Source organism: Pyrenophora tritici-repentis, chromosome 5, assembly GCF_003171515.1.
Source record: "Pyrenophora tritici-repentis strain M4 chromosome 5, whole genome shotgun sequence".
Taxonomy (NCBI): domain Eukaryota; kingdom Fungi; phylum Ascomycota; class Dothideomycetes; order Pleosporales; family Pleosporaceae; genus Pyrenophora; species Pyrenophora tritici-repentis.
In genome coordinates this window covers 863,673-888,032 of record NC_089394.1, presented here as the reverse complement: position 1 = coordinate 888,032, position 24,360 = coordinate 863,673, and the positions used below count along the sequence as shown (strand labels likewise).

At 50.4% G+C, this 24,360-nt stretch overlaps 10 protein-coding genes across 10 annotated transcripts; 7 read left to right on the top strand and 3 right to left on the bottom strand.

The window, feature by feature from the left end:
- Positions 1 to 136: 136 nt before the first annotated feature.
- Positions 137 to 1,239, bottom strand: PtrM4_103120 (chitin synthase export chaperone; the record flags this gene model as incomplete). The annotated part of the gene is made up of 3 exons (XM_001936277.2): positions 137 to 328; positions 381 to 952; positions 1,005 to 1,239. The coding sequence occupies 3 exons, from the start codon at positions 1,237 to 1,239 to the stop codon at positions 137 to 139; spliced, it is 999 nt and encodes a 332-aa protein (XP_001936312.1).
- A 1,449-nt stretch (positions 1,240 to 2,688) lies between these two features.
- On the top strand, positions 2,689 to 3,668 carry PtrM4_103110 (ZipA, Cell division protein; the record flags this gene model as incomplete). The annotated part of the gene is made up of 2 exons (XM_001936278.1): positions 2,689 to 3,304; positions 3,361 to 3,668. The coding sequence occupies 2 exons, from the start codon at positions 2,689 to 2,691 to the stop codon at positions 3,666 to 3,668; spliced, it is 924 nt and encodes a 307-aa protein (XP_001936313.1).
- A 2,862-nt stretch (positions 3,669 to 6,530) lies between these two features.
- PtrM4_103100 (uncharacterized protein) lies at positions 6,531 to 7,208 on the top strand (the record flags this gene model as incomplete). The annotated part of the gene is made up of 1 exon (XM_066107497.1): positions 6,531 to 7,208. One exon carries the CDS (start codon positions 6,531 to 6,533, stop codon positions 7,206 to 7,208), a length of 678 nt encoding a protein of 225 aa, XP_065961946.1.
- A 1,110-nt stretch (positions 7,209 to 8,318) lies between these two features.
- PtrM4_103090 (uncharacterized protein) lies at positions 8,319 to 9,063 on the top strand (the record flags this gene model as incomplete). Its single annotated transcript, XM_066107496.1, has 3 exons — positions 8,319 to 8,457; positions 8,505 to 8,972; positions 9,026 to 9,063. The coding sequence occupies 3 exons, from the start codon at positions 8,319 to 8,321 to the stop codon at positions 9,061 to 9,063; spliced, it is 645 nt and encodes a 214-aa protein (XP_065961945.1).
- Positions 9,064 to 12,386: 3,323 nt separating this feature from the next.
- PtrM4_103080 (uncharacterized protein) lies at positions 12,387 to 13,495 on the top strand (the record flags this gene model as incomplete). Its single annotated transcript, XM_066107495.1, has 4 exons — positions 12,387 to 12,904; positions 12,966 to 13,071; positions 13,135 to 13,270; positions 13,365 to 13,495. 4 exons carry the CDS (start codon positions 12,387 to 12,389, stop codon positions 13,493 to 13,495), a joined length of 891 nt encoding a protein of 296 aa, XP_065961944.1.
- A 659-nt stretch (positions 13,496 to 14,154) lies between these two features.
- Positions 14,155 to 15,631, bottom strand: PtrM4_103070 (Tymo-45kd-70kd domain containing protein; the record flags this gene model as incomplete). The annotated part of the gene is made up of 2 exons (XM_001936282.1): positions 14,155 to 14,891; positions 14,944 to 15,631. The coding sequence occupies 2 exons, from the start codon at positions 15,629 to 15,631 to the stop codon at positions 14,155 to 14,157; spliced, it is 1,425 nt and encodes a 474-aa protein (XP_001936317.1).
- A 138-nt stretch (positions 15,632 to 15,769) lies between these two features.
- On the bottom strand, positions 15,770 to 17,422 carry PtrM4_103060 (uncharacterized protein; the record flags this gene model as incomplete). The annotated part of the gene is made up of 1 exon (XM_066107494.1): positions 15,770 to 17,422. One exon carries the CDS (start codon positions 17,420 to 17,422, stop codon positions 15,770 to 15,772), a length of 1,653 nt encoding a protein of 550 aa, XP_065961943.1.
- Positions 17,423 to 18,503: 1,081 nt separating this feature from the next.
- Positions 18,504 to 19,526, top strand: PtrM4_103050 (translin; the record flags this gene model as incomplete). Its single annotated transcript, XM_001936283.2, has 7 exons — positions 18,504 to 18,587; positions 18,640 to 18,676; positions 18,722 to 18,775; positions 18,824 to 18,957; positions 19,010 to 19,118; positions 19,167 to 19,252; positions 19,299 to 19,526. 7 exons carry the CDS (start codon positions 18,504 to 18,506, stop codon positions 19,524 to 19,526), a joined length of 732 nt encoding a protein of 243 aa, XP_001936318.2.
- Positions 19,527 to 19,904: 378 nt separating this feature from the next.
- Positions 19,905 to 20,807, top strand: PtrM4_103040 (glycosylphosphatidylinositol anchor biosynthesis protein 11; the record flags this gene model as incomplete). Its single annotated transcript, XM_001936284.2, has 3 exons — positions 19,905 to 20,246; positions 20,327 to 20,613; positions 20,690 to 20,807. The coding sequence occupies 3 exons, from the start codon at positions 19,905 to 19,907 to the stop codon at positions 20,805 to 20,807; spliced, it is 747 nt and encodes a 248-aa protein (XP_001936319.1).
- A 1,056-nt stretch (positions 20,808 to 21,863) lies between these two features.
- On the top strand, positions 21,864 to 23,615 carry PtrM4_103030 (DAK1, Dihydroxyacetone kinase; the record flags this gene model as incomplete). Its single annotated transcript, XM_001936285.2, has 2 exons — positions 21,864 to 22,448; positions 22,503 to 23,615. The coding sequence occupies 2 exons, from the start codon at positions 21,864 to 21,866 to the stop codon at positions 23,613 to 23,615; spliced, it is 1,698 nt and encodes a 565-aa protein (XP_001936320.2).
- Between the last annotated feature and the right edge of the window lie 745 nt (positions 23,616 to 24,360).

Sequence of the window (24,360 nt, the reverse complement as noted above, 5' to 3'; positions counted from 1 at the left end):
CCGTGGTATTGCGACAGTGCTGGCAAGCTTTTTCTCAAAAATGGAATGCGCTACAAACTCCGCCCAATGCTACGTAAGGAGTGCAAAATTTCGTGACGATCGCGGGTAAAAACAAAAGGTCGTTGGTGTCGTAATCTCAATGTCCGACTGCAGAGTAGTGTGAATTACGGGTATATGGTTGTTGCTGATATAGCGACGGGGTGTAGTCGGAGTCTTGATAGTAGGTGCCGCGCTTGTCCTCTTCTGGGAAGGATTCTTTGACCTCCCAGTTGTGTTGCTTGACGCCGACGGAAAATTCGAGATCTTCCCGAGTGATGGAGTCCCAGTACTAAATGGATATTAGCCGTGTCTACAAGAACAAATTTGATCATGTCGCATACCTTGTAGACCATCATGACTGCAAGCAAGTTGCAAATGGTGGCGAAGAAGAGGCCATCCAGGAAATGCTGTACATTGTCGCAGATGGTTTCGCTGAAGACGTAGAGGATAACTTGACCGATAACGAAGAAGAAGATGCCAAACAGGATGTCGCCGAGCGGCCAGCGGTCTTCCAGTGTGCCGATGACCAGTATTATCTGGCTGACGACATAGATGAAGAGGAAGATTGCGTTGACAATGTATGTAACAACAAAAATGCCAACAGGGTTCTTGGGATCAAGTCCAGCCCAGCTCTTGAAAGTCAGAAGGCTGACGGCACCACCAACAATAAACATGGTGAGCGAACAGAGTCGGAGCAGCCAGACAGAAAGTGTTGTGCCGTCTTCGTAGAGCTGGAAACCAACAAAGCCGTTGATCAGCAAGCAGGTACACAGGGCGGAAGTGAGACCATTCTGGACGGCGACAAAGTATGGGTAGGCGGCGGAACCGGGCGCAGCGACACCGGCGTCAACAACGAGCGATATGACGGTGAGGAGGAGGTAGATGTAGAAGAATGACGTGATTTCCTTTCGGCCTGTCGCATGTTAATCCATGTCTATTGCTTGTGTCGCATTGCGCAAACATACCGACAGCGGTAAACTTTGAGCGCACATGTATAATCATGATAACTGTCATTATCAAGGCCATGATATGCACAAAGTCGTTTGCAACCTCGAAGATGAGCGTGTTCGCAAGCTCAATTGTGCGGGCGTAGCACCTTGTCTGTATACCGACGCCATGGTTGATCTGCTGGGAGCCCACGAGGGCGCATATCGGTATCGATGCCTTTTCGCATATCGACTGAAAGTCGCCGAAGCCCATGTTGCTGGTTGTGAAACACTAGGCGTCGCTCTGGTTCGCGGCGGACTCGAGGCTCTGAATGGCGGGACGGCGGTATCGAAGTAGTAGTAGTAGTAGTGAGCGAGCGATATGTGGGTGCCTATCGAAGGTGCAGACGACTAGCGAGCGACAATCTGCAATAAACAGTAACGAGAGAAGGCGCGGTGGGGTGCGCAACGTGGGTCAGGGTACGACGGCGGTTGTCAGGAGTGAATGCACTGTTGACACTTGCCGAAACCGAACTAGCGCCGGCCCCAGACGATCCGGGCTAGTGCAGGGCTATTTGCGTCTCCATTAGCCATCACACTCTCCACACACTCTCCGCTGATGTCCTCATGGCCCAGCCATCTGCATCTCCAGGGCTCGCATCTGGGTGGAATGGAATACTTGATAGTGGGCAACTATTATGTGTCCCTGCCCAGGTGGCGCCTACAGTGGTCCTTGTACACTAGTGCGTCAAGTACATCATGTCACTCAAGTGCTCGCATCGCATCGCATCGCATCGCATATATCGCGGCCGAGCGCATGCGTTGTTGCGTCACTTTGCTTTTCACTGGGTAGAGTGACAAGACATAGTACTTACTATCGCCTTACATGTTGGTACGAGACGCCTAGTGCTTGCCGTACATTCTCGATGCAGATGAGGACAAACACCACCACCAAACTCTACGCCTGGTCCTCGTTCCTCTATATCGAGACCGGAATACCTGTGGATACGCCAGTGAAGGCCGCAATTGGGAAGACCGTGGTGGTCAATCACAAGGCGTGTTTTGGGAACAGCGTCATGCAACATACCATGGTACAGTCGACCTGAGGCTCTCAGAATCACCGCATCCAGACCCGTGTCCAAACTATACAACGACGCAGCAGGTTTGCCATCACAGAAACCCCTAGCTTGTAATGCAACTGCGCAGGTGATTCATGTTTGGTTTGCTTGTGGACAAGCTGGCTAAGTTTGGAAAAGAGCTGGAATTAAGATGAGATGGAATGGATTAAGATCTCTCATGTTTTTGCCATGACATCGCAGTACCTGTCTTATCGTACCATGCACAGCCGATAACCATCAGCGATTAAACCTGGTCTTTTGTATGTCTAGCCATCCTATACCTGTCTCTTTTGGTACATGTTCTGGTAGCAAGCTGCGAACCATGGTTTGCACCTGATTCTTGTGCTTGCGCGAACACAACTCTTGAGCTGCACTGGTCCCGCAAGCGCAAACAGCTGGATTGAGCGCGACTCCACATCACTGCCCACGATTAACGCTGGTTTGCTCCCATTCACCCAGAGTTATAACCTTCTTGTTCTCGTACCCGACCACTTCCACCAGTACTAAAGGTTCATATATATTCTCGGCTCAACTTGGAAGTCTTCACATCGTCACCACATTACACGACAGCTCCACCAACTCCGCCAGCGGTACTGTTGTTCGCCATGTCTGACGCAAAGCCTCTTGTTATAACCCATTTCACTGAAAATACCTCCGAAACCGACCACTATGCATATGAGAGTATGATCGACCGGATACATACATCAAACATGGCTGTGCCGTCGAGATTGACAGCTACTTCGGAACTGGATCCTGCACACCTGAACGGCGAGCGGCGGAATTTTGAGGCTCACCATATGCCCGTCTTTACTGCAGCGCCTCCTGCAGCACACCAGTATGACCATACACTTCTGATGGCGCCTTCAAATCATATGCCACGACTTCCACCGCAACTAGCAAGGACGCAGCCGCAGCTGAATGTACAGTCACAAGCCCATGTACAGCTGCAGTCCCATGCACAGCTGCAGTCCCATGTACGGCTGCAGTCTCATGTACAGTCGCAGTCCCACGTACAACCACAACCCCATGTACAGTCACTGCCGCACCTACAGTCGCAACCGCATGAACAGCCACAGCCACAAGTACAGCCGCGCCAGGCGCAGCCATCAACGGACCACGTCATCACCCGCGAGATGGTATGCGGGCGTATCTGGGCTCTTCTGAGGGACAACCTGACCTCATGGTGGTCCGACAACTCAGCGGCGATGAAGTGTGTCACCGGTAAGTTCTTCTGTACCCGCCCTATCTCATGCACGAGCTGACAATACCTGAACTAGATCGAATGAACCACGACCTCTTGTGCATGAATAAGCGCCTGGCCTTAGGACCCAAAGGTCTTTCCAGTGTCTCGGATATCTTCTGCTCCATCGGCCATCAGGGTATCTACCATTACATGTGCCTGGCAGTGAATCCGGGCTGGGGCAACGTTGTGATACTACTCAAGGGCGAGCTTTGTGACTTGGAAGGCAGGGATCCGATGCGTGACAAAGAGGCGATGCAGGTGTGCAGTGAGGGGTTCAGTAAGGAGGCGATGAAGGTGTTTCAGAACGCTGTTGCAGATACTCAGCGTAGGCAAAATCGCTAGCGGGGGTCAAGGATCGCGGTTGCTTTTGCGGGTGGATACGCAGTTGCCTCGTTTGGATCAGTCAAGGAAAGGGACGGCGAGAGCGGCGCCCAGTCCAGCATGTGCATTTAGAGTGCTAGCTCACTCACTCGTCACGGATGCGATATAGATGTTGAGATGCAAATCAAGGGCTCGATCAGGCAGTGATAATATGATTTTATATTATGTCACTAAATCTGCTGCTAAGTGTGGACGTCACTCATATACCTTAAGAGTAGAAACGATGACAGTACCATGGTGCTGCTGCGCATGATGAGGATGGCAAGTCATGGGGAGGTACTTATTTCGCGTCATCTGTCAGATCTTGTGGTCGTACTTTTGATATTTTGGTATATTAATACAGAATACGGATACTTGCGGTAGTAGTCCATGCTAACCGTAGACTGAAAAGGTGAACTCCGCCACTCCTGGAGCTAGACACCAATATTTGTAACTAGAACAACGAATTTCACAACTTCCTCCATCCGGTTTCTCAAACCAGTCGAGAATGAATCAGTTTGTTGAACCTCGTTTAGCTTCCTTTTCTGGTAATGAAAGGTACCAAAGCCCTGGAACTTGCGCCAAAGTACAAGGTCCCCTCCAGGAATCTTTTTTTACAAGTTTTGCCTCCTTAGATTCCTTGGGTTTTCCACACTAGAAAGAACACCCACATAGTGAAGGAAGTGTGGCATTCTTCAAAGCATCGTAACCTTCCAAACACACACCTCTTGATACACTATGGTGGATACGTCGACCCAGCGACTTCCTCGAGACGGAGGGCTTCGACTATCGGAAAGAATGATCACCATACTTCGGACTTCTGGTTTGTCCATCTCAGGGCCCTTTTTGCCGAATACCACGATCTTCTCGACGATGCGGTGACCCAGCTCTGTCCGATGGTCATGAAACATCCGCATTGTGTTCGCCCCGTTTGGAGTTCCTAAAATGGCATAATAGCCATTGTCCAGGCTAGTGTAATCGACCTGGTTATCTCCTTTGCTTCTTGATGAGGAAGAGTGCTTCGAAGCTTGCCTTATGGTAATTTGAGAGGCTTCATTGACGATGGTGAGACGGACAACAGCTACCAGATGTGAAGCCATTCGTCCAGCTTCGAGTGCCATATTCTTCCAAGATTGCCACAGCAATTCTGACGACCAAAGCATCTTTGTCCCCGGTGTGTTTATCCCTGGATTTGTAGTTTTCATTACATACAATGACTCCATGGGATGGGTCAAACCAGTTCGTGTATGCGGCGTCAAATTCCTTTTCTACACCGGCAGAGCAAACTTCGACGTATGTCGCGTTCGTAAATGAAATTCCGCAAGATGCTATCATGCTTCTGACGGCATTCTGGGCGTTGGAACGTAAACTCCCTGATATGGTCTGGTAACCGCGCAATGCGAGCGAGGCAGGCAAAGGTGGCTGGTCTCCGAAACTTGCTAGCTCATGGCGTAGCCGACTTCCGTTCGTAATTGCGACTTCGTAGACTTCAAAAAGTTTTGTGAAGACATTTTGCAAAACGTTACGGTGTAGTCTACAGATGAGAAAGCCTAGAAGGCGACAGTAAACACAACATCCTTCTTAGACGTAGAACCGCCCGTCGATACGAATCAACATATATATGTCGGCTTCAGCTGCTTGACAGAGTCGACTCGCCTTTCGGAGTAGGATAGTGAAACGGCCCTGGTGGTTTGCGGCGGGCAAGTATGCGTGTAAAACGTCTGTGGAGTTCTGCAGAGACAGTTAGCTCAACCAGTCTGTGTGCAACTTGATCATACCACTGCAAGCATGACCCTGCTATTTCGTCCCAATCCTGCTGTTATCCATCACGATCCTGTTGTCGTCGACCGTGGCTCCAACTGGCACGTCCCGGTGGTGAGGACATGGGCATGGTCTATCAACTGAAGGATGTTGTGCGTTTGCGATTCGAGTGGTTCTCGGGAGGATGTGGTATTAGGTAAATCACCAAGTTGCTTGAGAGTGTTGTGAAATCGTGTTTCAAGTAGTTGACGCTGGTCGCCCCAACAGCAAGTTGCCTGTGTGATTGGGACGGATGTGAGGGGCTATGGCGAATTGGACTTGATCGCTTGAAGTCAAGGTCGAGCTGTGCTTGATGTTCAAGTTCCGATTGTAGCGGGGTAGGAAGAACTAGTTAAGGGCGATGGGTTTCGGGAAGTTCCTACCCTATCCAAGAACCATGCGCACCTTACAACAACACTCAAATGGCTCAGCACGACTCCATGACTCATAGAGCGAGCGCGCATACTACACCTGGCTTCTGGGAATTCCCTGCGGCTGTGCACCGTCTGATTTTAGCGCGATGACACGCAGACCTCTCATGACGTAGTCATACTTGTAGTAGTGAGCAATCTAGATGCCAAGTGCTTGTACCTGTCTGCAAGCAAAACATTCTACACTGCCATTTAACTATCTCTAAAGCTGGTCGCTTTCTGCGTTCCTAACCCTGCCACTCAAGCGCCTCGTTGCTGTCCCTATGAAGTACCGTGGTACTCTTCCAGGTTGCCATACTTAGCGTACCAAAGTGAAGACCCAGTGCCCACTCAATTTGTTGAAAAACTTTATCTTGCTTTTCGTCTTCTCAAATTCTCTTCCTTCACCTCCGATACCTTCTGCCGTACAAGAACAATGGCCATAAATAATTCATGGGCGGACAGTCCATGGCGCAGTCCCGCGATTGTCTTTGAGGACCTACCAGAGTCACTCATCCTTGAAGACCTAAAACGATCATGGTACTTCCAGAGAGAGGCGCACTTCCGCTAGATGCAAAAATTGATTTGGACCTCGTTTGACCGCTATCGCATTGTCCTTCGTGACGTCGAAGGCATGGTAGGCGACATAGCAAAGGAGATGTGCAACAAGCCTACGGCAATCTATTGGCTTCTTTCTGCGCAGACAGATATCCCCGAGAAGTTTGGTATGGCCGGTGGTATCTTTGCAACTATATATGAAGAATGGCATCGAAGCTCCATCAACCCAAATATCGAGTTTGGCCATTTCTTCGCAGCGCCCGTTCGAATTACAGCTACAGGCCCATCGAGCCTTCCACAGATCTTGCAGGCACATTCATCGCTTTGTGCCCAAGCACAGCACATCGCGTTGGATATGGATAACTATTCGGTGCATCCTCTCCTTCCTGCCGTTATCCTTGTATTCGACCGATGTGACTCAAGAGCTAGACGTGGACCAGATGGCTGCATCAGTCTTCGCGAAGTGGCGAGGATGAAGACTGTGCTAGTCATTCTTACCGGAACAAATCGAACCGGTACCCATGTTACTCTGGATCGTCTCAAACCATTCGCTCTGCCCATAGAAAGAGCCGATGCCACTGGCCTTGATATCCTGCGAGTGCCTGTGGATATCGCTGTCAATTTTGTCACCGAGTTAGAGGGTAGGATCGATGAGCAAAAGGAAACCAGCGGCCAAACTTTACACAGGAGTCTCTGTCATCACGACACACCCGTCGGATACAATCGTGACATCATTTATGATAAAAACATATAGGCTCAGACAATGCTAGCAGAGGCTCAGAAGATTGGGTTTAAAAAGTTGGAGGATACGAAGTATGCTGCCGTACACGTTCACGCACACGCACACCTTTCCGGACAAGATTCAACCTGCGAACTAGAACACATACTCTTCGGCCAGATGTGGGTACCCTGACCTCACATGCGTTCTTGGTTGATCTTTCCAAATGGGATCGATGCACACGCTGAGTGCAAAGCTTGAGATTGGTTTTATTGGCAGTGGTGAAAGAGCTGCAATGTTTGAAGTGGTCCAGTGACCCAGACGAGGTATCCTCGAAAACATCCGCAGACAGCATGGAAATGTCTCGCATGTGGCCTGCAGAATTTGACCCGAATAGGTTAGAGACTGCGGTCGAGCCGCCACCTAGGTGCCGCCATCACTGTTGGATCTAAGGATGTGACAAATGACAAGGGTTACGACTTGTTCACGAGATATGTAGCCTGGGTCCAGGTCATGGAATTCACGTTTCTCAAAGCGAAATTGAATGTCTCTCCAAAATAAGCGATGGTGAATGCCGTGGCAGGGGGTATCGGGATAAGGACGCACAGGTGGAGGCGAAATACGTTAGACAGGTGTCTGCGGTGTCTGTTGGCAAATAAAGCACTGGTAGTGTTGGTGAGATTTGACGGCTTAGTAGTATTAGATCACAATGGAATGCGGCTGTGACATGGCTCGGAGCTTCACATGTTAGTATTCATCCTCAAATAGTCCTACGAAATTACCAAAAGAATGGCATCTACATGCGCCTGTGCTTGCATGCGATACTTCTCCAATGCCTGAATAAAGGATGAAGGGCAAAGCCTTGGTGTGTTCTACTAACATCAATGCTTGTCTTCGTTTGGGTGCAAATGCCGATGTGGTCGACATCACGACCCACACAGGTGAAAGGTTCGCCAACAGGTGAGAGAAATGCCACGCCCCGCAGCTGGCCGGTAGAAGTGCAATGATATTACCTCTGTCGCTCAAGATAGAGCTAGAACTTTCAAGGTTGCAGACTAACTCTCACCCACCTACACTCGGTCGCCACCGACACGAAGCAATCAAAACAACCTCCAGACCTTTGCAGAACCCAGAGCTACGACGCAGATGGCGAGCATGTTGACACTCAAGATACGCCCGGAGCTGTTGGCGCTGTTTCCCTCGAAAGATGACATGCTCTGCCGCCTCGAATGCGCCCTCGATAAGCTGCCGAATCTCCCCAAGTACAAGCACAACAAGCTTCTTTGTAAGTATTCATCTCTACAGCCTTGCACCAGCTAACCCCAGCCGCAGTCCAACTTTGCTTCTTACTCCGCAGCCCGTCATTCCTCTATACTATGACTCTGCGAGTACGAGCCGAGGACCGAAGACTCGAGCCACTCGCAACCAGAATCCAGACATCGCAGTCGCTACAAACTAAGCAAGGCGGCCATGATTCTGAGCTACCGATAAAGCGTATCAACGTCGCAAAGCTCAACATAGAGGTCAAGTGGGAGGAGGACGGCAACAGCTGGGTGACGCGGCTCCGCTACGGTGAGAGCAACCTTATCGAAGGACGACATCTCCGAACAACAAAAGACGCAGGCTTCGTTCAGAGCTTCAAATGGTTCTGCGAAGAGGTGGAGTTTCTGTATTACGAATACAGGTCTCATGGATGTATTGCGGAAGAGACACTGGGCCCAATAGCCAAGAGGAAGATAGATGCGATGGAGCTGGATGAGACGGAGCGTAGTAAGACAGAGCATGGTGAGATGGAGCGTGGTGAGACAGAGCATACCGAGATAGAGCGTGGTGAGACTCGAGCATTGCATCAGAGCGGTACGAAGAAGCACATTGTTGTGCTGAAAGTTAGGGTAGTTTTCACACATGGAGAATGGGCTTTGAAGTCTAGGAAGAAGTAGAAGGTAGAGATGTGAGTGGAGGTAGAAGGATTCTCAGCTTAGAATGGGTTCAGGGAAACAAGGGCGTTATGATGGGGTTTCTGTACCTTCGTGGCATACATTCCCATAGTCTGTATTAGGCAGCGTCACAGCCTGCAGGGCAGAACAGGAAATAATTCTAACATGTTAAGTAAGCCTGGTTTTCATGCACCTCGTGCGCATCATGCAAACCTCTTCTGAACTTGATTTCGTGAAAATTAGGGCAAGATACAGAACCCCAGAACATCGCAAACTGTAAAGCATTAACGCGCTCACCAGAGAACTAAGAAAAGGCCCTTGACCTTGGTCTTAATGCCATGTTGCTGAGTCTGTAATGAGGGGCGCGATGCTATCTAAGGAGTCAGAACACTTGGTCCGGTATATCGCGCAGGTGTAGAGAAGTCTGGTTTTCGAGTATCTTGTATTTGAGGTGTGTGTTGTACAAGGATCGAGGAGACACCTAGTACGGTACATTGCGCAGGCGTAGACAGTCCGATTGTCAAATCTGCTTGTCAAGTATCTTGTGTTCAAGGTTTTTGTTGTAGAAGGATTTAGGTTGCTTCAGAGGAACAGATCCTACACTTAATCTGAGCCAAAAAGGAAAAAAACCCCTGCACCATTGGTCTAATGCGTACATTTGTAGTTGTAACAAGCTTCTCTTGCATAAGCCAGGAGTAACACAATACGCTCGTTTATGCTATACGCAGGCCTGATATACATACAGCCCTGTGGGGATAGAGTAAACTCGATCGCACGATAGTTTCTGCAGCACAAGCACAAGCGCCATTCTATCCCACAACGATGATGTTCCACGGCTCAACCGTCCGACTGCCGTAGTACTCCCGGAGTTTCGCCGCTGGTACCGGAGTGCTGCCGGTGGCAGCAGCCGTGCGCTCTCTAGCGTCATCACGTGTGGTCTTAGCGTGCCAAGCCGATTGCGAATATATAATCTCATCGCGCCCCGTCCCTCCTCTTCCTTCTTTAGCTCTCTTTGCCTTTTGGCTTAGATCAAGTGTAGTATCTGTTCTTTTAAGTTTAATCGCTTAAATTCCTCCACGGAGGTTTTTCGATTACTCCAATTTTTGACAACGGTTCGAGGGTCACTGGGCTTGCTCATACCCTAGGACACAGTGTCCCCTGTATTGCACCATCTCAGGGCGACGCGACTCATTTTTCATTGAGACTTCTAGCTTGTCTAGTTGCTTGAGGAAGGATGCTACCCACTGCCTTCATCGTCAGCACAGAATCGCAAAGACTGATGTCTGCCATCCGGAAAGTCATAAGGTACTTGACATACTCATGTACAAAGCCCGCTATAGTTGTCAGACGCCGCTTCTCGCCAGCCCACTGCTGCCTAGCCAGCCACCCGGGTGTTATGAAATACTCGACATATCAGTACAAAGGCCACTGTACTCGACAGACACGCCTACCCACTCTGGCAAGTATTTCATGCCATCTAGGTTTGGCTACCTTGGTGCCTTGATACATTGCTACATGCTTGAGCGAGAATGTATCGTGACAGCATGTTGGCAAGTCACTCCCTCAACTGACATGCGTGTGCGCTTCAAGCCGCGCCAGCGCAACATGCACCTGGGTGGCGTGTTTGATTCCTTGGTCGGCGCGTTTGGCATCTAGCCTTTGTACCCAGGTGCACAAGTATCATTTGTTTGTCTACCAATTCTGCGACGAAATTCGGGATAATGGTCCTCAATCTACGACGTTGCAGAAGGGCTCGGTCAAATTCTTTTCTTACTTGCTGTCGGCCTGTGAGATTGATCGGCTCTCACACCGTTCTCTGACTGCAGGTTAAGCACGCCCATTGCTCATAATTTTTGATACAGGGCATACATGCGGTAATTAGAAAATTAAAGTTAAGTTTTCATTGTGCGCAGTTTGCTAGCCATGGTAAGGGAGGTGGCGACGTAGAGAGTCGTAATGCTTAAGCTTCACAGCTTGCGCGCTTAAAACAAGACGGTAGATAGTAGTACTGTTGGTGGCATCGCCTGTCTATCTAGTCTTCTGACCCCGTGGATAAGTTGATTGGCTTGCATTGCTGCTGTTGGTGGAGATAGACTCGATTTTGCGATGTAATTGCTTTCCAAGTCATGATGTCCGGAACGCCCTGGTGCCTACCCTTGTCCTTGTCTGCCACTGCAAATACCACGATAGGCTGGTACCCGGCCCCCCCCCCCAACATATCTGGGTGGATTGCTACGATTTGGTCTATGCACATTTGCGGCCAACGGGTCGATGGTAGCCAATTGGGTTTTGCGCCGTTGGCAGTATCGCCGAGCCTGATGCTGCCGATTGGTCATTCATTCGAGATCTGAGTGCCTTGCGCATCTCCCACATGGACAAATTTTCCAACATCATTTTGTGCATGCTCATCAATTGTAGGACAAATACTCATTGAGAAGACAAGCAGAGCAACACCAACTGTCAAACCTCCCACGCTCACTTTGCAGGTCAGCCTCGGCAGTAAGAACGAGAAAGACCAGCTATAAATACCGCTGTACGTCCTTGAGTACGTAGTGCTCACCAGCAAAAAAAACGATCTGAGTCCGAAAGATGCATGTATGTGGGTCAACAGTATCCGTGGTCTAATCAACGTCAAACATCCGGATTACTACCGTTTCCGAGCTGACAACAGTCAATCAGAAGCGCGATCAGAACGCATGTTAGCTGCGGGTCATCTTAGAGGTGAGCTTGATGCTTCTTGTTTGACTCCAGTGACATTCAATCTCAGCGCATCCTAGTGTATTGCCGATCACTTATCATGGGATATTGTGACTAGTTGCAACGTTCATGTGGTACCTCTAGCACGTGTATACGGTATAGGTTGCCGTGATATTACATGACTTATGAGTTTTATGTTGGAGAAGGTATGTATCCTCATCGTACTAATTCTAGACCCATCAATACGAGATATTCCTGCGAATAATTGTTTTAGTTACAGCATGTGGTATACACGTGGTATAGAGAGTCTAAGCCAGTGGTGGTGGTCAGAAACGCCGAGCGTTGGATGCCATATCCCCGCTTCAAATTAACGTCATACAGTTCCATAGGATAGAGAAACGATAGCGAGGTACGCAGCTTGACGTGCGAGATCAGCAGATTGACGTGCGAGGTCAGCAACTTGACGTACCGGACAAGACAATATATAAAGTAGCAGAGCACTCTATTAGTAGCGATAATAAGCTCATAAGACTCTAGTTCTTCCAAACAACAACTTCCAAATCTATTAGTCAACGCAGTGATGCGCTCGTTTACTACCGCCATCGTGCTCTTGAGCATCTTTTCTGACTTCACCTCTGCCCACCCCTCTTTTCTCAACTCTCGGGCCCAATCAAAAACCGTCAAGGTCCCCATCGAAGACCTCCTCAAAGGCTCTACAATCGAACGCAGCGGGAAAGGCGACGGGACAATCTACTCATTTTCCGTTCCTGCTAAGAAACCTGTCTCTGCACGCTCCGAGTCTGAGTCGGACCTTGTCAAGAGGATTGGCAATCCATGTGCCAATGACCCATGCTGCACGATTCTTAGCAACCCGGATACCTTCAAAAAGGAATACCGCTGGGAGCTCAAAAACTGGTCTCAGCACCTCGGCAAACCGCAAGCCATCTCGCAACCCATTTGTCCACCAGGCAGCGTGACAAATTCGAGAACGGTGTCCTATACGTGGTCAATCAATGTCAACCTTGGGCCAGACCTGAAATTTGGGCCGTCCATCTTGGACAAGTTTGGCATTCGTGTCGGCTTTGCTTATAGCTGGGGGTAAGTTCTTGCGCAAGAGGGCAAATGTGTGCGTCACTAAACACTGACAATCAATTGACAGCGAGGCTACGACTGTTGGTTATACAGCCCTATGTAGCGATGGGAACGACTTCCCCTGTTTTGCCTATTTCACACCGAGAATCGGTAAGATCTATGGTACTGGATGGGTAAGTTTTCAAGCCTACGCTGTATGAGGAATCCAATCTTCTAACGCTCCTATGCATCGTTAGATTGAAACCATGGGCACTGACGGTAAAACGATCTGTTCCAAAACGGAGAAGTCGGAAATGGAGATCAGTGTACCAATTCTCAAATCCGACGTATGCAAGGAAGGAGCAGTCTCCAAGAATCCATGTGGACCAGAGGGTAAGCCATTCCTCCTTTTGTTCTGCGACGGCGTGCTATTATTATTGCTCCTGTACATTTTGTTCGCATTGGGGACTAACAGTATGTCTGCTAGGCATCTATGATCACTGCTACGTAAAGGGAGAGCAGGCAGAAGACCTGTGCCCTCGTAGTGGCTTGGGCAAAAAAACCCCACCCACACGAATCTGTCCCTCTTCGGTCATGGAAGGGGAGGGATCAGATTAATATATTGGGCATGCGCAGTTTCTCTTAGCGAGATATTGTATATACCTTTATTCATGTATTTAGCATAGTCATACAATATGAGGATCGAATTGCTTTGCTTCGATCTATCGGATTCAACCAAATGATTATTTTCAAACTGCACACATGCACCCTGAACTGCCAATCTTGAGAGCTCACAAAAACCAGATTGGTGCGATCATCTTGTCCATAAAACGACAAGGAGGAAGCCTTACATTATGTGCTCGAGTATGATATCGACTATGCTAAACTGTGGTACAGGCAACTCAACGATCCGTCTAGACGACTAAAGCGATGCCACGACCTCACGCTCACAGCACCGTATACACTTTCAGAAGGATACACGTGGTTGTGGTCAGCGTTCGCTATTCTTCGTATCGTATCCTTCCAACCGTCTATATCACGTCCTTCGGAGCGGCCCATCGCGCACAATCACACAGTTTGCTGACCGAAGCATACGGGATCCTTATTGGGATTTACTGCCTAACGCGCGGTCGAGACGAGAGATAGGTTTAACCATGGGGTATAACGGTCCACATTGCTACTTGTACATCAAACGCATCTCAAATCATAAATCATCCACCGGCAAGTCACTGTACTTACAATTCAATCACCAATCGTAATCCTCTCTCGTTCTTCCGTCAAAGCGGAAGAGACATGGCCCTTCGGCCTTGTCCCAACTTGCCCTGCTTGTTCTTGGTATTATCAAGGCACTTGCACCTACAACACGCGCCTTTCTCCACCATATTCAACCTGTCCCAAGTTTTAAGGACTATGTCGTCGGTATATGCCTTCGCTGCCACTTCTGTCTCCTCTTTATCCTCTGCTAGGTGCTCTTTGAGCTCCGCCAACTTCTCATTGCACTCCTCGTTGAAGGCCGCGATGTGGTCCTCTTTGAGCGTGGCGATCTCAAGCCTGATATCAACGAGGTCATCTTCGAACTCATTGCGCGCAGAGTTGTGAAGCTCAGAAGCTTCCTCGACGGCGTCAGTGAAGAGTTCTTGGAGATGGGTCTTGGTATAGGTGCTAAGAACAGCTCTAACGACTGCCGCAGGTGTGGGCTTGTGGCTTGTGGTTCGATGGTGCTGCGTGAGTGTGTTCGCGATCTGGGTGGAACGTGGTGTTGGTGACGACGACGGGGAGGGGCCAGTAAGCATTCCTGGAAGGATGTCTTGGAGGATGCTGGGAAGCTGTGCGCGCAGCAGATCTGGGAGCACCTTCTCGATGGCGGATGTGACGATGTCTTGGAAAAGGTCTACTTGCACAGTAGCAGTGGACGAAGCCGTGGAATTGGCGCGTTCTAGTGGCGAGGGCGCGCATGTAGGATCTTGAAGGAGGCGCTTCGGTGGAGGGGAGTCTGGTGTCGAGCTACTGCGAGCTAGGGTATGTGCGTTAGCAATATGTTAGCGCTGTGCGATTAACAGACTTACCCTTCCTCGAACGCTTGCCCGACACATGCGCGTATGAAGGCGGGGCGTCAAGTAGCGCGTCTTCAATAGAAGGTACAGCCTCGTCTTCAGTGGAAAGACAGGCTCGAGACTTGGCATCCTGGATAGAGTCGATAACAGACCAGTCGACTTGCTGATACAAACAGGCGAATTGGGGGATAGCCGGAACCCCAGTGGGTTGCCGAGAACCCTCGACAACGCTCTGCAGCCGGGCGAGGTTGCTCTTCCCAAGCCACTTGATGTCGAACAAGATGCGTACTTCTGTTGCCCTAGCCAGTGTTAAGAACTCGGCAATGCTAGTGTGGCGGCTGTACACTTCATTGACAAGACTGTGAGGGAACCACACAGAACAGGGTGCTTTCAGCGACAGCAAGAGCGTTCGGAGCTGAGGTTGCCCCTGCCGTGCGATCACGTCCAATGATCCTTCCGGGAGAGGAATAGCAATGTCCCTAAGTGACGTCTTGCCTAGCATAAGATTGTCACCTTCATAGCGGAGGGTGAAGGGCTGCTTCTCGTGAATGCCATGGATTGAAATAGAGTATTCTAAAGACACGACAAACTGGGTGTCTGAATACAGTATCTTGAGAAAACATGGCCATAGTGCAGACGCATCATTCACCGAGTATGCCAAGGCGGGGACGCCTTCGTTGCGAACGAGGTTATGTACCATTTTTCATTAACGTACCTAACGGGCGAGTGGGCCACACGGGCGAGTGGGCCACCTGCGCTAAGACCCCATTAAAACCACGACTGTACACGACTATATAGCACCGTCAAAGATAGTAAATAGAAATCGTAATAGGCTATTCTACTCAGAATCTATCGCTGCTTCTTGCCTACATGTGCGCATATTATGTCCTGCCTCGCCGCAGCGTCCACAGCGTCGTTGGCTAGGCTCGCCTGCCTCAACGCGCACTCTCTTCTTCGCCTTCTTCCTATCACTACATGCCCCAAACTCCTTAAGAGTCGTCAGTCGCACGCCCTCATCAATTGTTAAGGTCCCTTGCTGCTGTAAGCGCTTCCTTTTATATGATCTACGCTTACTTGAGGCCTCGTTGGCGGCTTGGAGCTCAGCGTTGCGCTTGGTCATTAACACCAGAGAATGCGCTATCATCTCTGCACCTTTTGACAGGCTTTTGATCGCCTCAACCATATACGTAGGTGAGCTATCTACATGTCTTCGAATCCTCTCTTGAATCAGCTTTGATTGCGACCCAAGTTCTAGGGTATTGCTTGGAGTTTGCGACTGCCAGGGACCGTCCTCGACGGTAGGTAGCAGTGGAGTGCGCAGCCGCACGTCAAGCGTCGATATCACAGCCTCTGGATTAAATGGGACTAAGCCAGCGCCTCGAAAGCTTCCTTGTATATTGGCCTTTGTAATCGCAGCGTCAAAAGCGCCTTTAAAGCACGGTAGGAACTCTAGTTTAGTGATATGGGTGATCTTGTTGCGCATTAGATCCTCGGCTTGGCGGCCATACGCTGTCTTCAAAGGCGAGAAACACCCCACATCAAGAGGCTGTAGTAGGTGCGACGAGTGAGGAGGCATGCAGAGAGTAATAATGTTGTGATCCTTGCAGTACTGCTGGAAATCGAGCGAGTCGTGGCTCTCGTGGCCGTCGATAATAAGCAGACGATAGTTTCCTACAGTCCTCTTCTTTGTGTGAGCGTCAAAGTGCTTTAACCACTCTAGACCAAGCTTGTTTGTTGTCCAGCCGTTCTCAGAGACTGCAATAACCCAGTCGCGAGGTAGGTTATCTTCCTTGTACCAGGCAGAGAGGTGGTTCTTGCCTTTGAAGATGATAAAAGGTGGGATTGCCCACCCAGTCGCGTTGATACCCTGGATCACTGTAGCCCACTCGCGATTGCCCTGCTGAACGCTCTTTGGTCGTCCTCGACGCTCAGAGCCTGTGACTACTGCTCCAGTTGATATCATGCCCATCATGAAGCCAGACTCGTCAAAGTTGTGGGTGTCCTCATCAAGGATACCGTACTTGGCCTTTGTGTTCTCCACAAGTCGGAACCAGCCTTGTATAACCTCAGGATCCTCACAGAGGGCTCGCTTGTAGTCATACTTGCGATTGAATTTGACCTTAAGCTCAGGGCGACGTTTGACGAAGGTTGCAGCCCAGTTCTGACCAACAGGGTCGCGGTGGCGCTCAGCCAACAAAGAATTAGCCATATCCTGCACAGCAGCAAGTCGGGGCGGAAATCCTCGCGCGTCGAGGTCAAGGATATGCTGGACAATTACATCCTCCTCTGTCTTAAGGAGGTTCATTGAGTTAGGCGTACAATCGCTCCGAAGAGGTATTCCAGCGCGTCGGCGCCCAAGAGTTACTCGAGATACGTTGTAGATAGCTGCAGCGCGTCTCTGCGACAGCGTCGCGTCGCGTTCGATAGCCTTGAGAGCAAGCTGTAATCGAGCCTCTTTTAAAGCTGGTAGATTGTTTTGTTGTTGGCTCATTGTGAAAGTACTGTAGGTAACAGTATGTTTTGGTGGGGTCTTAGCGGAGTGGCCCACTCGCCCATGTGGCCCACTCGCCCGTGAGGTACGTTAGTTCTTTCTACAGTAAGTGTACTTAACAAATAATGCCCCTTTGCAACGAAGCAGGCGATATACAACGGCAAAGGAAACCCACCCACCCGGGCTTTCGCGTCGGTCGCAAAGAGCAGCCCTGACTCTGTCGCAGCAGCAACAACCCTCGCCACGTGATGGGTCACTAAGCCCGCCTTCTTTACACTGCCTGTGACTTGCTAGAGTATCGCCCCGAAGATGCGCAAATCGGAACGCGTAGACGCGCCGACCCACTGTGTCAAAGGCCTTGAAAGGATAGCGTACTGAGGCAAGACGCCAGGCAGGCAAATAGAGCGGTTTAGTGGTTGACCACGAACGAGAATCACGTGCGTAGGTGTTGAGTATGGGAGATGGAGGGGTGCAAAGGAAGGTAAAAGTTGTGGGGGGGGGGGGGGAAACCAGGGCGGGGGTAGTGTGGTAGAGAGGGGGAATGGAGGTGGTTGGCGTTAAGTGATATAGTGGTTCGCGGCGGCCTTGGGGCTTGGCATTGCGCTACGCTCAAAGCGGACGCGCAGCAATCACCCACTGCGTGGACTCGACAATCCCTCGCTCACTGTACGGAATTTCTATCACTATCTGCCCCATGCGACTGACGCAACTACCTGAAACATGGAATTCTTGACATGCACATATATTGTAGGCCCCAGATATGCCTATAGTATTCGGAATAACAGGTTTCACTCACGTTGTCGCTGGCAAGTAGTGCCACTGCTGTGCGAACAATGTACATGTGTGAGGTTGCCGTGATAACAATAGACCCAGAATGGGCGTAGAAACTCATGATGAGTGTATGAACGCCAGTTGTAGCGTGTCGAAGTGATTCAATTGTACCATGAGCGACGCGTAGTTGCAGATGAGAGGAGCCGATTTTCGCGTGTTTGCTATGTTAGTGGCGAGCACCTCGTCTTCTGCCACAATCAATCTCAACACTTTCTACAACATTCTCCCCATACCAAGGCTCGTCGTCAAAATGGCGTCACAGTCAGGCATGGTCAACCAGGCCATCTTCCAGGACCTGCAGGCGCGCATTGATGAGGACACAGCGGTCAAGGATGTGAGTGGCAGGTAAACCAGCTGCACGTGACAGCGTACTGACCACGCGACAGGAGCTGCGAGACATCATCCAGGCGCTTGAGAAGCACAGTAAGCGCTTCAAAGAAAGCTCTAGTACTGAACTAACTGTTATAGACCGCAATGTCTCTTTCGTGCTTTCAAGAGCCCATTCTACACCCGTCGCTGACTGTCAGTAACTTCTCGCGCCTCTAGACCACACGCCTAATCATCGCATAGTGGCTGAGGTCCTCAAAGCTGCTCAAGAGCCCGTTGACAATGTTGTTGATACAGTGTCCAAGCTGTCGCAAGCTGCGTCGAAGATGCCATACTACAAGTTCAACAACATGTGGAGTCGGCAGATGCAGGGCGCTGTATGACCTCCACTCCAACAGCTTTCTCTCCACGATACTGACAGTACTACAGTGTGAGAGTGCGCTCTTCTGGGGCTGGCTCGGCGGTTACAAGTACGAGGGTGGTGATGTTCAATGCGGACGACTTTTGACCATCGAGGAGCTTGGCGAGATTTTCAAGAGTATGCTTACAATCTCAAAAGAGCAATATGTAGCTGACAAGGAAACAGTTCCAGTCAATCTCAAAGACCGTGACGAGTTCCATCTCTCCCTCGAAGAGTACCTCCAGTCCCTCATCACACTCGTCGAAGAGCTAGTACGTCACCCATGAACTTTCTCTGTATTCAGACTAACAAAGACAGACCCGCCTCGCACGTAACGCCGTCACTCTGGGTGATTACGAGCGTCCACTTCTCATCAATCAATTCGTTAAGGACTTGCACGCGGGCTTTCAGATGCTTAACCTCAAGAACGACAGCTTGCGCCGCCGTAGCGATGGGCTGAAGTACAGGGTCAAGGATGTGGAGGACGTAGTCTACGACCTGTCACTCAGGAACTTGGTACCGAAAAAGGGCGATCAGAAGCAGTAGGTAGATCATCAAGGACACGTTCTTGCGAATAGTCTAGTCCAACAGGTCCGGGCTGTAAGAAATGAATGAAATAACGTGCCACAAGAAAATTCCGTTTCCGTAGAGGTCTAAAGTCTGCTCCAACAATGGCCAAGTCATATGCATCTCTCACGACCATATGTGTGCTCGACGAGTGGGTTGTCGGTCCAATCAGCGGAGCACGGACAACAACTCGAAACTTACCGTTCGGCGACGTTAGCAGCATCCACGACAGCGACACCAGGCCAGGCGCCATTTACGCTCCTTTATACGCTTCCGCCTAGAGCCTATCGCCAATTGGTGTCCCCTTAACTTTTTCAGCCTCTCACCGCACCTATTCGTCACGTTCTCATCGCAGCCATGGCCAGCACAACCGTCATCAACGCAAACGCGACGTCGAAGCTCCAGCCGTCCACGGCACCACCAATTGAGCCCCTCAAGAACGAAACGGCGCGTCTTTATACCCACATTCATCCGATACTCGTCCTATCCGTATATGCCTTCAAGTTTCCCGCTTTGGTCGCAGACCCGGTGCCGACGCTTCTTACCACACTCGCACCACTCGCTGTGCTACAGGTTGCGTTTGTAGCAGTATGCCTACCTCCCACGGGCGGGACACCCACAATGCGAAAGCAGAAGCCGGGTGAAAAGAAGGGCAAGGCGCCTAACAAGCTGGAACAAGGGTTGAATTCTAAGATTGTCGTACGTACACCTGTTCACAGTGCCCAGCCGGGCCGGGAAGAGGTATCTGGAAGAGACTGAATACTAATTAAATATTACAGCCGGCTTTCCTATCGCTCCTTCTTGCCGCCTTCGCCGCGACTCCCCTCTTCACAGCAACTCTCATCCTATTCGGCGCGCCCGTCACCACGCATCACCTACAAACCCTCCTTTGTGGCGCCCACGTTGCGCTTCTGAGCACATTGCCTTTGGTATACGTACATGGCGTAGATGGCGAAACCTGGAGGCAGATCATTGCGCTCCTCTTACCAATAGACGAGGTCTATGGTGGGCTGCTAGGAACGGTGCTTGGAGCCTGGTTGGGTGCTGTACCGATTCCGCTGGATTGGTAAGTCAATCGAACCTCTTAGTAGCGTAGCTCAAATACGAATCATGTATGAGGAGACATGGCTAACGGATAACAGGGACCGCGAATGGCAAAAATGGCCCGTCACAATTGTTACAGGAGCGTACATCGGATACGCAGTCGGCAAACTGCTCGGAGGTACACTGTTGAAGGGAAAGAAGATTATGTTCGACTAGGGGAGCGTGGGCGAGATTGATATGCTTTGATTCCATTCCGGGTCATTTCCAGCCTTAGGTTCAAATGACCGAGGCAGACAATGTTGGGTACAAATAGGAGCGACCTGTTCCACATTGATTCGGTCCGCCTTGCTGCTAGCTAGGAGCATAGTCGAGATAGTGACGATGTCAATAGATTGGATGAATAGAACCCAGGCCAAATCTCGGCATGGCTCAGGCTCGTCACAAACAAGCTTGCTCTCGCCTAGGTGTCATACAATACTTGACAGTGTGGAGCACCTACTAGGCGTGCCTGGCGACTACAGTGGCCTCTGTACACTAGTATGTCAAGTATTTTATGACACATAGGTGCTCTCCAGGGCTCAAACGCATTTGATGGCCGGATAATCCAAGTACAACTAGCCAGACGCAGCTGCCATTAGCGTTGCGGAGCTTGGGCCGAGCCAGCGTACCGTCCACAATCCATCAACCCACCCGGAATGCCCAAATAGGCAACTCCGGCGCAAACATACACTTCGTCGACAGATTGCCCAAACAAACTTATCTAAAAGCAGTATACGCAAGCTCAGAAACGATACTGACGTTGTGGCGGTCCGACGGACGCGTCGATTAGCGTGGCCTGAGAAAAGTCTAGAGACAATTGGAGAGACGTGTGGCATGAGCGGGGTCGCCGGCGATGATGTTAATTGAGCGCGGGGACTGCGGGGACTGTGTTTAAAAGGCACGATGCCCGGCTGAATAGCAGGCTCAATACCTTTTGAAATCTCTCTGCTCTTCGATCTTGTGGTTTGTCTTTTTTACGTGTGCTGGTGAGCGTATTTGACTTTGAGGTTAGTATTCAGATAGTCACGTCTCAATTCTCGTGAGTGGTCCTGTAACTGCACGCGATGTGCATCTTTGATATGGAACAACTTTGCTGACGCTAAATAGGATACAGAACATATTATCCATACATATCGTCTCCAGCGGTAAAAGATGTCGAGAAAACACTTTTTTCCAAACCCCGAAGGCGTGGTCCTGCACAATCTACGCTCACTATGCACACGCAACACGCACATGGCCCTCGATGAGGCCAACCGCGTAGTCTATAACCTGTCACATCCGCCTTCCGAGGTGACTATCGTTTCGGGTGGTGGCTCTGGCCATGAACCCGCGTGGTCCGGTTTCGTGGGCGATGGCATGTTATCGGCTGCTGTATGCGGTGACATCTTCGCTTCTCCGAGCACGAAACAGATCATGGCTGGTATCAGGAACGTACCGAGTAACGAGGGCATTATACTATGTATAACAAACTACACGGGAGACATGCTGCATTTCGGCCTAGCAAGAGAGAAGGGTCAGGCTTTGGGATACAAAGTCGACGTTGTGTGCATGGCGGAAGACGCGGCCTTGGGGCGCGAGAAGAGCGGCAAGGTAGGACGGAGAGGGCTGGCAGGAAACCTACTCGTCATCAAACTCATCGGCGCGGCATCACAAAAAGGATGGGCGTTCGAACGGTGTAGGAAAATTGGTGAACTGGGCAACTCTCAATTAGTCACCATCGGCGCGAGTCTTGACCATTGCCATGTTCCCGGAAGAGAAGCATTTGAGAGTGTGCCGGACAATGCTTGTGTGGTTGGCATGGGCATTCACAATGAGCCTGTAAGTGCCGGCCCAGATCGTTAAATGACTGGAGCTCATACTGATTTCCTGCAGGGCCTACGGACCATCTCCCCCATGCCCAGTCCTGAAGACGTTATCAAAGAGATGCTTCGATACCTCCTCGACCCCTCCGACTCGGACCGCGCATTCGTCACCTTCAACCCCAACGACAACGTTGTGATGCTTGTCAACAACTTCGGCGGGCTTTCGAATCTGGAATTCGATGCGATGGTGAATCTTGCCCTCATCGCCTTGAAGCGCGACTGGAAGATTGTACCCACACGAATCTACGCTGGTGTGCTGGAGACGTCGCTGAACGGCCAGGGTTTCAGCATAACTCTCGGTAACATGAGCGGTATGGCGAAAGCCATGGACCTCAAGGACGAGGAAGTCATCGCTTTGCTAGATGCACCGACGAACGCTCCCGCATGGCCAAAGAACGGATACCAACCTCTCAACATCAACAAGGAGACGGAAGAGCTACGCAACAAAGCCAACGCTGCGGCCGCAGATACATCAGCTCTCCACAAGGGCCCCGCAACACCAGCCTCCCTCATCCCCGCGCTGCGAAAAGCATGCAAAGCAGCGCTAGAAGCCGAACCCACAATCACACAATACGACCTACAAATGGGCGACGGAGACTGCGGCGAGGCCGTCGCAGGCGTATGCAAGAGTATCCTCTCCAACATCGACGCCGTAGAAAAGAACCCCCCGCCCATCCTCGCGCTCCTAGAAAGCATCGGCGAAAACGTCGAAGACGTCGGCGGCTCCCTAGGCGCTATCCTATCTATCCTAGTAACCGCCTTCACCAATGCCCTCGCAACCGCCACACTCACGCAGAACGCACCACTGGATATTGCCACCCTATCCGCTGCCGCTGTTACTGCGCTCGAGAACCTCAAGAATTACACGTCTGCGCGCGAAGGCGATAGGACCGTCATGGATGTGTTGATTCCTTTTATCAATACGCTGGCTGAGAGCAAGGATTTGGGAAAGAGCGTGGAGGTTGCCGAGAACAAGGCAGATGCGACAAAGGATATGAAGGCAAAGTTTGGGCGTGCGACATATATTAGTGAGGATGGGAGTGACAGAAGCCGGATTCCGGATCCGGGGGCGTATGCGGCAGGTGTGTGGTTGAGGGGGTTGGAGGCGGGGTTCAAAGGTTGACGAACTCCTTGAGCGAGTCAGCATTTCTGTTTTTAGTGCCGTGAATGTTACGATGCAATTGCTACTGCAGCAATGTTGTGATACTTACCATCCTCCCGGATGATCACACCTTACAGTACGACTGCCCTTGTCTGATCAATACAAGTAAAAGGTCAAGCTACCGTATCAGACAGGCATTTGGCATGACTGTAGGACCAAATCCTCGGTATACCATCGTCCAAGGATCCTTCCGCCCCTGCAATTTTACATAAGCGCCAAGTTGAAGAGAGGAAACCATGTGACGCAATCAAAAATCTGCAGGCGTCGGGTATGAACTCAAGAGTATATCATATGTATGAACATCGTGGCCGATGTCTGTCTCCATGAGTTCGAGTCATTCCTATCTGGTCACCGAGCATGCAGCTCCAGATCTGGTGACACCATATGTGGTCCCAAGCCTGAAGCGGCTATAATATCACTTTTACTTCAGCTATAGTCCAACCAATTCAGGAGTTGTGCATGCAAGCTATCCCCTTTCCATCGAAGCAACCGTGGTCGCACACGACACTAGGCCTCAACGTCCACACTGAGACCCAGACAGCAACCGAAGCCCAGCCCGATGATAGATAACGGTGGAGGCCTTTGAACCTATTGTTTTTCAATTTTCAAACTCTGCTGCTGTAATTTTGAGTAATTATTGTAACTATTTCATTGCCCATCATCCGTACACAGCAGCGAACTTTCTCACGTAACCTGTGTCGGATTA